This window comes from Pongo abelii, chromosome 19 (genome assembly GCF_028885655.2).
Source record: "Pongo abelii isolate AG06213 chromosome 19, NHGRI_mPonAbe1-v2.0_pri, whole genome shotgun sequence".
Lineage (NCBI taxonomy): Eukaryota > Metazoa > Chordata > Mammalia > Primates > Hominidae > Pongo > Pongo abelii.
The window spans coordinates 96,499,202-96,512,701 of record NC_072004.2 but is presented as its reverse complement, the minus strand read 5'-3'; the positions used below and the strand labels follow the sequence as shown (position 1 = coordinate 96,512,701).

Sequence of the window (13,500 nt, the reverse complement as noted above, 5' to 3'; positions counted from 1 at the left end):
CTGGCATCACGCAGTGCAACTGTGTTTGCAAACAGGGTCTTTAGGAAGATGATAAAAGTAACTGGGGTCACTAGGGTGGGCCGTAATCCCATATGACCAGTGCCTTATAAGAGAAGAGAAGAGGGCACAGATACCATAGGGACAAGCCGGGTGCCATGGCCATCCTGTGGGCGCAGTCTGTGGCGCTGTGTTGGTCCCCCTCCAACGTGGAGAGGCCCGGTCACTAGGTCACTCATTACCGCCAATCGCAGACCCAAGTCTGGTCACCGCCTGGCCTGCAAGAACCCCCAGGGCCACTGCCCCATCCCTTCTCTGTGAAGGCACTGGCCGGTCTTTCGGGCTGGGCTCACGGCTGGAGGAGCAACTGCGGCTGAGCAAGCAGGGAGGCAGCCTTGGAATGCCTGTACGGCCCCACCTCCCGCCAACCTCAGGTCAGGCAGGTGGGAGGTGCCGGCCCGGGGGGGTTTGGCCACACTCAGGAACACAGGATCCCAGGAAAGCAGACAGCCGCAAGCAGCCTCGGGGCGGGGCTTTCCTGCTCTGGACCACTGACCTCTGATCTCTGAAGAACTTTCTGTCCCACAAGCTAGCGATCGTGGCCACCACTTACCCAGTACTCTCTCTGTGCCAGGAAATACGCTATTGTCTCACTGAATTAATGAGAAAACTGAGGCCCAGCAGCGAGAACGCCTTCCTGAACTCCTCGAACTCCTGAACAGAAGGACAGACGCACGGCTGGAGAGCCAGAGGGCCCTGGAGTTGGCTGGCCAGTTTCAATGGGCTCAGCCACTGCAGCTTATGGGTAGGGACACACTTCTCCCCCGAACCCAGGATCCCCTGTCAGGCAGGGACACCCAGGACCCGCACACGAGGCAACAGTAACAAGGCTGAGCACAGAGAACGTCCAGAGCAGTGTCCGGTGCGAGCAGTGGCGAGGCCTCCCGGGTGCCAGGACGCTCCAGTGTGAGCAGTGGCGAGGCCTCCCGGGTGCCAGGACGCTCCAGTGTGAGCAGTGGCGAGGCCTCCCGGGTGCCAGGACGCTCCAGTGTGAGCAGTGGCGAGGCCTCCCGGGTGCCAGGACGCTCCGGTGCCAGCAGTGGCAGGGCCTCCTGGGTGCCAGGATGCTCCAGTGCGAGCAGTGGCAGGGCCTCCTGGGTGCCAGGACGCTCTAGTGTGAGCAGTGGCAAGGCTTCCTGAGTGCCAGGACGCTGCGGGCCCAGCCGTCCCCAGAGCCAGAGACAGAGGTGACACCACCCAGGCCCCAGCACCCCAGCTTCACAGCCACATCCCTAGATGGGACTCCTGCCACCGGTCGGACCGCAGCCCACAGCTCTGCTCCACGGCCGGGGGCCACCGAGGCCCTGGAGTCTCAGCCCAGGAGCAGGACAGGTGGAGGCTGATGCTCCATCCATGCCTGGACTGCGTGAGGACAGGCTTTCCACGGCGGAACAAATGGAGATGGACACAGGCCTCCTCTGGCAGACATAGTCGGCCAGGGAAGAGGGGGCTGGAAAAATGGGTATGGGGGGACCCAGGTCTACTTCATTTCAGGTGGTGGTATCTCAGCCTCCACCACACCCACTGGCTTAAAAGCCCCATCTAGACCGGACGCACTGGTTCACGCCTGTAATCCCAGCACTCTGGGAGGCTGAGGTGGGAGGATCATTTGACCCCAGGTGTTAAAGACCAGCCTGGGCAACATGGTGAAACCCCATCTCTACTAAAAATACTAAAATTAGCCAGCGTGGTAGCGCACACCTGTAATCCCAGCTTCTTGGAATTGCTTGAGCCCAGGAGGTAGAGGCTGCAGTGAGCCAAGGTCACACCACTGCACTCCAGCCTGGGTGACAGAACAAGACTCTGTCTTAAATAAATAAAATTAAATTAAATTAAAAGCCCCACCTGGAAGCGGCAAGGCCACTCTGCCTGCCACTAGCAGCATCCACCCAGACCACGCTTGGCTCTGGGTGAGACAAACCCTCCACTGGACAGATGCCAGTTCCTGCAGCCAGGGGACACCCGCTCCCCTACCACCATCCCCACCCCCATTCTAACGTCAAGATGTCGCTCTCTTCCGGCACAGGCACCGGTGCCACCCCAGCGCATTCCACCATTCGCGTCCTGCGACTCCCACTGGGGCAGCCGTGACATGCAGGCGCTCACCTGGCATGGCCCACCTGCTGACTGTCCCCTGCCACAACCAGGCAGGGGCACGCCTGGACAGCTCAGTGCACAAAACACATAAGGACCATCCGAAGAAGGAACAGGAGTCCTGGCCGAAGAAGGAACAGGAGTCCTGGCCATTGTCTGAAAACCTGATCAAGAAAGCACCAGGGTGCGTTTGCTCACACATGTAATCCCAGCACTTTGGGAGGCCAAGGTGGGAGGACTGCTTCAGCCTAGGAGTTCAAGACCAGCCTGGGCAACATAGCAAGACCCCATCTCTACCAAAAATTAAAATTAAAAAAAAAATTAGCCAGGCACACAGGTGGGGCATGCCTATGGTCCTAGCTACTCAGGTGGCTGAGGCAGGAGGACTGTGTAAGCCCAGGAGGTTCAGGCTGTAGTTGAGGTGTGATCACACCACTGCATTCCAGGCTGGGAAACAAAGCGAGACTCTGTCTCAGAAAAAAAAGAAAGAAAAGAAAGAAAGAAAAAAGAAAAAAAGAAAGAAAGAAGAAAAAAAAAAAAGTAAAAAAGTGCCAGTAACAAAAATGGAAGAGCAGGGGCTTGGAAAAAAATCTCAGAGACATACTCAGGAGGTGTTCTGGCATAGGCACCCCTGACGGCTCAGGGGCAGGTGCCCAGTGGACAAGCACAGAGCTGAAATGTGACTCAGAAGTCAAACTTTCCATGAAAAATAAGTTTTAAGAAAACCCTACCAATTTACTTCACATGAATTCAATGATTATTTAAAAACCTACCCAAACAGGGCCAGGCGCAGTGGCTCATGCCTATAATCCCAGCACTTTGGGAGCCAGAGGCGGGTGGATCACCTGAGGTCGGGAGTTCGAGACCAGCCTGACCAACATGGAAAAATCCCATCTCTACTAAAAATAGATAATTAGCCAGGCGTGGTGGCGCATGCCTGTAATCCCAGCTACTTGGGAGGCTGAGGCAGGAGAAGCACCTGAACCCAGGAGGCGGAGGTTGCAGTGAGCCGAGATCGCGCCACTGCACTCCAGCCTGGGCAACAAGAGCAAAACTCCGTCTGCAAAAACAAAACAAAAACAAAAACAAAAACCAAAAAACGAGAAAAACACTACCCAATTACAAAACAACTGTCCCAGTAAGTATAAAATAAAAACTCTAAGCAAGAACAAAAGCACCCTGTTGTAACCGATAGCCTTTTCCCCTCCAAGGGGCCCCCAGCACCTCACGGCCCAGGACATCAGATCTGATGGTGCCGCGTGAATCCCACCCCTGCCCATCAGAGTGAGGACTAGAGCACTGAGGATACCAAGGCTGGTGCCACCTGAACTGGGACAGGCCCCGGAGCCTCCAGGGACCCTGGGAGCATCCTGCCTGCTGTACCCACTGCCCAGGGAGCAAGATTTGGCCAAGGTCATATGGCCAGGGGACAGGCCAGGCAAGGCTCCTCCCGGCAGGCTTGGCAGGAAGCTCAAGGACCAGGCAGGATTTTCCAAGGCTCAGGGTTGACCAAACCAAGAACCAGCAGACAAGGCTCCATAGTGTGAGTCAAAAAGACCAGGGGCAGATGGGGGTTAACTTGAGGGAGGTGCTGGGGGCATCACTGTGCCTGGCAGGCAGAAAAGGGCCCCTGCCAGGGGCAGATCCCCAGCCTCCTGCCCCCCGGAGGGGACTCCTCAGCACAGCATGGGCTCAGGCCCTACCTCCCCACCATCTCCACAGCCTCCTCCACTCTTGTTCCCTGGGCTTTCTGGTCACCTTGGTACAGGACCAACACCAACAGCCCCTGGGCCATAGCTGGAGAAACAGCCCCCAGCCTGCCTAGGCCAGCCCCACACCAGGGCCATCTCCTCAGCCTGCACTGCCCACAGCCCTGGGAAACAGGGATTCCAACTGCATGTGGTGTGAGCTGCCACCACCTCCAGGGAGCCCTCAGAGGGCCCAGGCCACCGCTCGAGGAGCAGACCCTCAGCAAAGGCGGGACAGTGATTCAAGCATAAACGCTCCAGAATCCAGAAACAAGATGTGTTCATTCCCAAATACTGATGGGCCCCTCACAGGCTGGCCGCCGTTCCACGCCCAAAGGAAGCATCCGTGGGCAGGACAGATCAAGCCCTTGCAGTCACAGAGCCAAACGGGTCCCTTCTCGGCCTCCCCTTCTGCCTCTGGGTTGAGGCCCCTCGAATCATCGTGCAGCTGTACAGGCACAGCCAGGGGCCAGGAATGAATCAGCGCTCGGGGGAGGTGGAAGTGTGTTGGAGGCTGGTGCCAGCACCATCCCCGCCTGCCTGTAATTACTAGGGATCTTAGCGCAGGCTGTGGGGGGCGGCTGACGGCGCCGGCCGCCCAAGTGCAGAGCTTCCAGGGGACCACGGGCTCTGTGCAGCCACGAGGATGCTTCCCTATCCTGGGGCCTCAAACAAAGTCACCAGACAAGGTGGCTGGGAAGGCAACACAGGGCAGACTCTGGCTCAGTGCAAGGAAGGACAGGAGCCAGCCTCAACCTCAGTCAGTGGCACCCCATCTCCACCGACGGTGCGAGTGTCCCCACCCATGGTGGCAGCCACAGGCAACACTAGCCCAGGGCAGCTGGCAGAGAGGGCCATGTAAGGCTGGGTGGGGACAAGTGGTGATGCCCAGCTCTGCTCACCACCTGCCACTCCTGCAGTGACGCTGGGGTTGCTCCCCTGACCAGGGCCCAGACCTGTGAACGGGGGAGAAGGGTGAACCGGGCCTCAGCCTCCCGGCCAGCCTGCTTCCTGGAGCTTGGAAGGACAGGCCCCTCCCGTTCAGTGGCCGGGTCACACACCAGCCCTCCCCTGCAAGACCACCTATCCTGGACAGCTCAGCCCATGGTGCCTGTGGCCAGCAGACAGGCCTTGGCCCTCAGGCCTCGACCTTTGGAAGCTTCAGTCGAAAACAAGACAGCAACAGGAACACAGCTCCCAGCAGCCCCCACCCACTGCCCTCCCCTCTAACGGTGGCCCCTGAAAGCCCAGGGCAGCACTGGCCTTCATTTTAAACCTGAACCTCAAGTCTACTCAGCCAGTCCCACGAGCTAATCAATCTCCCCAACGAAGGATACTTGTTCAAGGCAAGGCCTGTGGGGACAGCAGGCACGGGCAAGACACTCTCCCCCAACCAGCCCACAACTCCACAAGCGCCACGTCCCAGAACCGCCTGGTCACATCCATCGTTAGACACAGACCTCATGCAGCCACCAACGGCACGGCAGGCATGGGACACCAAGCGAGCGCTGGACACCACCTGGGGCCAGCAGGCATGGGACGCTGAGCAAGCGCCAGCAGAAGGGCCGTGCACCCTGGAGCCAACAACTAGCAGGACAGCGCCTGGGGCCAAAGCCCACACAGGCTGGGCAGCCCAGAGGGCAGCATGACATGGCAGCCAGTCTTTGTGCCCTGGCCACCCTGCCGAGGGAACCACATCAGTACTGCTCCTGGGAGACGTGCCCCCTGCTAAAGGCTGGCGGTGGCGAGGGCGGGTAACACAGAACACGACATGCACATGTGGAGAAAATGCAGGCCAGGTCCACTCAGTAACAGCAGACGCAGCCACCCCACGGCAAGATGGTGCCCACAGGGGCCACCCCAGGAGGTATCCCTAAAAACAAAGCACCGCATGCACGTGTGCACACACAGACACGCACACACATGCACACGTGCACGGAGCTGGGCCCAGCACTGTGATTTCTCTCCTCCTCAGGTGCCAGGTCTGCTGCCCCCCAGGCAGGTGGCTCCAATGCCAGGAGGTGCCTGTCAGAGACCACCCCCCACCGCCTCCAAATGGAGGGGATGGTGAGCTCTGCACACCCCAGGAAGAAGCTGGGTGTGGCAGAGAGGAGCAGCCAGGCCCTGGCAGCCGGGCACGGAGCAGAAAAGCCGGCAGTGTGCTCCCTGCCACCCAGCACATGACGCCCACCACCTGGCGCCAGCCCTTACCAATCACACCAGAGATGGCAAACCCAACTGGCTCCTGGCTCCAGAAACCCTGTGGCACCCGTCTCCTCGAAGCACGGCTGCGGCCCCGCCAGGCTGGCTTCCCCACCAGCTGCTAGAGTGACCAGCCACGGCCAAGAGCCTCTGCACAAGGAAGGCCATGGCCGCGTCTGTAACGGGGACTCCTCCTCCTCCCCAGATGCTCTCTCGCCTCACATGTTCTAGGACAGGCTGTGGGCCAATGGCACTATGCCCAGAGAAGGTGCTGGAGCCGCCACACTCCAGGTCATGGGTCACCTGGGAGCCAGGACTTCTCTGCGGACACAAGACCTTGAGGAAAACACCCACCTGACATTCGCCTGGCATTCCAGGAGCCACAGCCAGCCAGGGAGCCAGCCCCTCAGCACGCAGGGATGCTCGGGGCTTCCCCAAGAGGGCTGCAGCTTCAGTAGCCTTAATTCCAAAGGCCACTGGGGGAGGCAGATTCCAGCACTCCATCCCTCCATCTGGGCCATTACCCAGGGCTACCTGAGCGAGCGCCGGGCCCAGGCTCCTGTGGAGGAAGGGGTCTTCCTCGCCTTGCCCTCCCAACACCTGCAGGGCCCAGCCCACGCAGTGCCCCCAGAAGGTCTGAGATTACGTTCTCCGCAAACACCGGGAAGCCGTTCCACTCCCCTCCCCTTCATCTTCCATAAAATTCCCCAAGGACACAGCTCCCAAGGGAATGGAGCCACCGGAAAAGAGGTCAAAGTCTGCGTTACGGATTCTTACAGGGAAGAAAATCAAAACTGCACTTTTTATTCTCGCATTTTTAATCAGCAAGGCCAAGGACAAGCGTCCTCCTTTGCCAAGGCAAACACCACTCAGAACTGCAGTTAAGGCGATGCAATGTCCAAACCAAACAGCTGAGCCGCATCGCGGGTGACAGGAAGCAGGCCACAGCACAGCCGTTCCAAGAGGCACTGCCAGGGCTCTGCAAGCCGCCAACCCAGGCACAGGAGCGGCCCCGGGAAGGGATGCCAGAGGCAGCACCGTCCCAGGAGAGGACGGAGCTCAGCACTGCCTGGACCGGCTGGACCGGCCCAGGCGTGCACACCGGTGGCTTTGGCGGTCTCCTGACTATATCTCCATGTGGGCTGAGTTTCTGCCTGGCCGACATTGCCAAAAGCTGCCCAACCAGTACCGGCACTACCAAGGCACCTTGAGCTCCCCAGTGACAAAGCACAAAAAGGTAACAGCACCAGGACTCAAAGACTCAGCGGTCAGGCCCCCGGAGTGGCAGCAGGAGCCACCTACAAAACCAACCCCGCCTGTGTGCAGCAGTAGTGCAAGCCTGCCGCCAGGGCAAAGCCTTTCCAGAGTGGATCAGCCCTTCAGACACCTACGGCCTACCGCGTCCAGCCGTGCTAAATCAAATCATCAACCGCCACATCTTCACTTGGGAAAATCACCAATTAACCCACTTGTGGAAGACAAAACGCAGAACCTGTGTGTTTCACGTGCTCCAGACCTGCTAGTCTGCGTCCACAGGGGCTCAAAGTCCCCAAACACTCAGTCCTAAGAGTTTTCCTGCCAGCAGATTTCACTCAGACCTGCAGATAAATTACAGCTTCACCTAGGTGAAGGCCGGCTGCCACGTTAGGAGAGTTTTATTAAGGACGCTCACGGGGTCGGTCCCCCAGAGCAAAACCACTCCATGTACCCACCCCCTGCCAACTCTCACCACGAAGGTTCCTGCTTTCTGGTTTCAGCGCAGAAGCAGAGAAAATAGGAAAAAGGTTCCGCCGGTACTTCTCTTCCACCCTCTGCAATCACGAACAAGTCGTAATGGAGCTAATGACTAATAATTTAATAAACCTCCCTCCCTTGACAGCATGTGCTTCCACAGAGCAACAAGGCCAGAACCGTAGGCCACAGACTCTGTGAAACCAAACCTAACAACCCCAGGGCCTGTGCCTTTCCCAAGCCGACTCCTCAGGTCACCCTGAATCCTGTTTCCCAGGGGCTCCAACGTGGCTTTAGGACTCATCTAGTTGACCGCACTCGCCTTCACAATCCTTCCAGACTGACGCGGCCCCAGCTTCACAAGCTTTATTGAAGGCTGTATTCGAGTGCAATCTGCCCCCTGCACTCCAGCTGGAACCAGAGGGGCCACCCCAGAAGCCTCCATCTGGCTCTCCCAAGCCTGAGAGCTAAGAGGGCTTCGCAGGCCTCTGGCCAGGCACACCTTGACCGCCTAACACAATCAGAAACAGTTACTCTGCCGGGCAGGGCACAAGCCGGTTAGGAGGCAAGAACCAGCAACTGCCGGGTAAATACCCACTCCACTCATCGACCAGCCTGTCACTGAACCTTCAGACAGTTTTGAAACAAAGCACATCTGTAAGAGATCGCCCAAGACCCAGGGACACCCAGGGCAGGGGTTTCTCCTCTGAGAAAATGCTCCCCGGGAGCTGCCGGGCTCAGGCGTGGGGGTCTGGACCGAGAACGGATGCTGAAGAAAGAGGAAACCAATGGCCTGTTTGTCGGTATCCCAGCCACAAAAACGACCGGGAAGGGGGCAGCAGGGGAGGCTTCCAGCGGTGCTCTGCGGCCCTCGGATGTGAACCTGTCATTTCACAGACGAGAACGTGGATGCCACTCTTAACACATCTGAAGCAAAGGCAGGCACGTCAGCCTCCTACACAATTAGTCTTCTCTCTCCGCGGTTACATAAGATGATAGATTATCCGTCCACCCATCCAGCCTGCCTGCGCTCCGACCTCCCACCTTAGGCCCCAGCATCGGCGCCGGACAGGAGTTGTGGAAAGGGAAAGCCCGTTGAGAATGAAGTGCCCGAGGCTCGCGCAACCGCGCCTGGAGGAACCCCACGGTGCCACCGCGCCGGCCGCGGCCTTCAGACAGCCCCCATGCCGTCCCGGCCGCCACAACCCCTGGGCTCGCCGCCCCCGCCGCCCCCGCCGCCCCGGCCCTGCTCGGGTGTGCTACGACTCAGACAGGTCCGAGGGCTCCCGGGACCCGGCGCGCGGCTCCGTTCCCGCCGACGCCAAGGCGGGCGCGCGGGGGCCGAGCAGGGCCGTCGGAGCGGGGAGTGCTCCCCGGGCCTGGGGCTGGGGACCGACCGGGCCGCGGCGCGCATGGGGTGGGGGGGCCCGGGCGGGGGTGGCCACCTGTGAGCGGCCGGCGCCGGGCTCACCACCCCAGCAGCCCGGTCCCGGGTGGCCGCGCCGGGAAGACTCCCGAAGTCCCAGCCTCCTGGCGCCGCGCGCGGCCCCGGGGCCGCCCTGGTCGGGCTCGGGCGCGCGGACGGCGCGGGACCCGGGAGCACCCGGAGCGGGCTCAGCTCGGCGCCGGGGGGCGCTCACCTTATAGACATTTTCCGTGAGCCGGTGCATCTCCTCTGAGCGAGACAGCGACATGGTCCTGGGTCCCGGCTGCACCACAGACCGCAGCGGGGGCGCAAGCGGTGGCAGCAGCGACGGCAGCAGCGGCGGCAACAGCAACACGATGGAGACGAAAGCGGACCCGAACCACAGAGCCCGGCGTCCGGCGGCGGCCACTTTTATAGTCGCCTCAGGCCCCGCCCCGCGGCAGTCCCCGCCCCTGCGTCCCGCCCCCGTTGCGCCCTCATCACCGCCCCCGACCACCCGCCCCCGCCCGGCGCTACCGCTGCTAGGCAACCGCCAGGCCCCGCCCCCGCGCCGCCCTTTCCATTGGTGGGTTCCGGAGAAGGGGAGGGGGCGGGTCGGAGGCGGGGCCTAGTGGCCGACTCCAGGCAGCGATTGGTCGGCGGCGGCGTCGATCCTGGGGGAGGAGAGGGGAGGCGCGGCGCGGGCTGGGGCCCTAGGAACTGCCTGAGGGGGGCCCGGCAACAGCCGGGCTGGGGGTGGGGAGGCGGGGGCGGGGTGGCGCAGGAAGAAGGAGCAGAAGGTGCGGGGAGGAGAGCGGGGGGCGCCGGCGGCGAGCGCGCGTGGAGGCGGCACTTCGCGAAGTGGCACTTCGGGGCTTGCGGCCGGCCCGCCGGGTCGCGGCCTGGCGCTGCGGGGCGGGGAGCGGCTCGGACGCAGGACGCCGCGGGTCGGGCTTACAGGTGGGAGAGGCCCCGACCCCGCCGCTTCGCAGGTAAGCCCGCCGGGCGGGCGGCGACCCCCCGGCCGGCCCCTCGGGGCAGAGAGGAGAACCCTGGGGGAGGGGGTGCTGCAGGAGGACCCTGGAGAGAGCTCGACCCTGGAGTGGGAGACGACTTGGAGAAGGAGGATTTCGGGGGAGCATCGTGAGGAGAGGACTTGGAGGGATCCTGCAGAAGGTGAACTCTGGGGAGGACCCTAGACAGGCAGACAGCGCTTGGGGGCTTGGGGCCGGGATTCTGGAGGGGGAGGACCCTGGGGGAGGAGGGTTGGGGAAGAGGATCTTGGAGGAGGGCCCTGGGAAGGAGGATCTGGAGAGGGAACGGGGAGTTTCCTGCTGGAAGGCCTGGGGACAGGGCGACCCTTAGGGAGGGGGAGGACCCTCGTGCCGGCAGAAGATTCTCGATGGAGGCAGTTTACTTAGGGAGAGAGGTCTCGGGAAGGAAGGCTCGAGGGCAGTAGGAAACTAGGGTCCCGGAGGACTCTCATGCGGTGGAAAACCCTGGGGGGTGGGGGAACCTTGTAGGAGGGATGGAGGAGTCAGAGCTGCCTCCAATTTTTAGGAGGGGTCCTGCTTAAGGGTCCTCCCAAGGAGGGGAAGCTGGCCGAGTTGGCACACAGGTCTCCCAGTACAATTCCCGTGGAGAAATATTTACACAAATCAGGCTAACATACAGGAATTATTTGCTTTACATTGTAAAAACACCAGATCTGAGCGTTTCCGTTTAATGAAACCTCTCACTCTCCCAGCCTCCCATCCCTGCAAAATCATTCATTCATTCATTCCTTCAACGAGTCAGGCCCCTGGGGGAGACGCAGTTGTGCCGGCTGGCCGGCAGACCCCCAGACTGGCATGGGCTAATGCCGATGGAAAGACCACGGAAGTAAGATTCAGGAAGCATTGCCTCCCTCCCACCACAGCCCCGCGCCCCCTCTCCTCCGGCTGAATTTCCTTCCAGCTACTGGCCCTGGCTGCTTCCTTTTTCTTTATTGTTTCCAGTATTTCGGGGTAGATCCCTGTGTATTTATTTTTTAGGATTCTTTTGGTGGTAAATGACAGAAAGCTCGCTCAAACTGGCCCTAACAAATGAGGGCATTTACCTGAAGGTAGGAGCATCTCCACTGACACTGACCCCCTTCTTCTAGGCCAGCTTCCTGCTGTGCTCCCTGCACCCACCGACCTCACACGCAGCCCTAGAACAGACATCCACTGGCCTGAACTGGGTCTGGGGCCAACACGGAGCAGGTGGGGGTAGAGCGGTCCTGCTCGCCTGGAAGAAAGTTGAATGGCTGTAACCAAGATGACAGATGGAGGCTGGCAGGCAAACACGGGAGGTCTCCTCACTCCAAGAGGGGGGTCAGCCTGGGGACAGTTCTTCTCCAGGCCCTGCTGCTCCCATCAGCTGCAACACGGGAGAGGTAGGCTCCTCCAGAAAAGCTCCCACGGTCCTGGGTCCTGCTCCACCTTCTAGAAGCTCCCAACGTTACTTACTGGGCTGGCTTGCACATCATCGCGCTACTCCCGTCCAAGGGGACACACATTCGGTGACTGACTCAGAAGCCAGCCTGCTTTCCAGGTGGCCAGTGGCTCAGCAGTCTCGGTGCCTGGGCCTGCTCCCTCCGCCTGCCGGCTGGGCAGGTGGCTGAACGCGGGCTGTAGGCCTTCCCTGAGAAGAGGATTATCAGAACATCTGCTGTACATGGAAGTGACCAGCTCGGCACCTGAGGAGACACACCGCGGCTGATGACAGGCGCAGAGCAGGATGTGGTGAGGTCCTCGTACCTAGGAATGGAGAACGAGGGCAAGAAACTCGGTGCCCGCCTGGCATCTGCCCTGCACCAGTGGCCTCCAGGAAGGTCACCACCAAGGATGTTCCCCGGGCACTCCATGCTCGCCTTCACCAGTGTCCTGTGAGGCCTTTCGCACTGATGGGGAAGCCTTTCTAAAGAGTATAGGGGGCTGGGGAGCTGGGGGGGCTGAGTACCAAGGGTCCCAGGAAGAGACAGGCCAGGCTTATGGGCTGGGCATCCAGAGATCGCCCTGACGCCAGCTCCGAGTGGAGTTAGGAGGGCACTCTTGTCCCGACACCTTTTATTTTGGAGGTGTTCACAGACCACCCCCTCCTCTTGTTCCCCTCGACTCTGAGAGTGTGGTGGGGTAGCTGTGGAACCTGACTGCTTGCCTGAAGTTTGGGCACTGTGGCTAGAAATTGCGGCCCAGACCTGGGATCTCACCCACGCCTCTATGAGACGTCCTGAAGGAAACCATCGACTGAGCGGAGAGGCTTCGCCCTGCCCGCCTCCTCCCAGGAAGGAAGAGCAGAAGAGGTGTCAACAGCCACCGAGACTGCCAGCCACCACCCCCTCCCAGACCCTCTGTCTCCACCCCAGACCAGGGTCACCTTCTTCCTGCACTGGGGGTGGGGTGGGGTAGGTTTCACAATCCAGACTGTGGAGTGGGGGTGGGAGCAGCTTTGTGTAAATGAGCAGCTCATCAAGAGTCACTGAGAAGGAGGCAGATGGAGCCGGTACCCAGTAGGTCTCCTCTCATGAGCATCAGCCCTCGCCTGGGCGGGCCGGGGGATCCTCAGCACCCCAGCTCTGAGCCAGGGGTCTGCAGCCCGAGCACCAGCGATGGGCCCTCATGCACACAGGGCGCTGAGCGGGGCCGGAGGCAAGAGTGACTTCAGACAAGAACCTGACGCCACAGCCAGCGACGCGGACCCTGGGTCAGCCAGCACGATGGGCCGCTGGGGAGAGGAGGGCTGGAGGCAGAGAGTGTAAGTGTGCAGCCTTCATCAGCTTATTTTTAGTTGCGTTATGTAAGTGGCTTCATCTCAACGTCACATGGGGGGGGTCTCAGATTTAATTACAGGATGACAGCCTTTGCTTTTCAAGCAAGCTGTTCTCCTGGCAAGCCAGGCGAAGGATTGGGGAGTTCTGCTAAACAGAAGGAGCCCTTTCTGAGGTGACCACCCGGCAAAACTTGAACCCGCTTCCACCTCCGTCTCCCTCTTCCCGACCAGCCCCACCCAGCCTCGGCTGAATGTGGCCTGAGAGTAGCCACTTGTCCGCAATCACAGGGACATTTTATGCCTGTCAAGGGAGCTTTCTCTCTCCTCTTCCTCCCCCTCCCACCCTCTGCCTGGCAGCTTTGCCTTCTCTCCAAGAGAAGGGTCCACCCAATCAGAACTCCTCTTCCTTCTTTTCATTCCTGGATTAAAGCACTTGTAATCAGTAACCAGAAAGTTCCAGAGCAGGAGAGA

General features: G+C 60.4%; 1 protein-coding gene across 5 annotated transcripts in view; it reads right to left on the bottom strand.

The window, feature by feature from the left end:
* Positions 1-9,750, bottom strand: part of BAIAP2 (BAR/IMD domain containing adaptor protein 2) — an 80,878-nt gene extending 71,128 nt beyond the window's left edge. Inside the window, exons 1-2 of one of the 5 annotated variants that reach the window (XM_054535901.2) lie at positions 9,473-9,673; positions 7,814-7,912 (exon numbers count right to left, since the gene is read on the bottom strand). In XM_054535901.2, the coding sequence (XP_054391876.1) occupies positions 7,814-7,912; positions 9,473-9,526 (153 nt within the window). In that variant the 5' untranslated portion in view covers positions 9,527-9,673. Of the gene's footprint in view, positions 1-7,813; positions 7,913-9,472 lie in introns of all 5 variants that reach the window. The other 4 variants (XM_009252123.3, XM_024234722.3, XM_024234721.3 and 1 more) reach the window with 4 other exon arrangements.
* Positions 9,751-13,500: the final 3,750 nt, after the last annotated feature.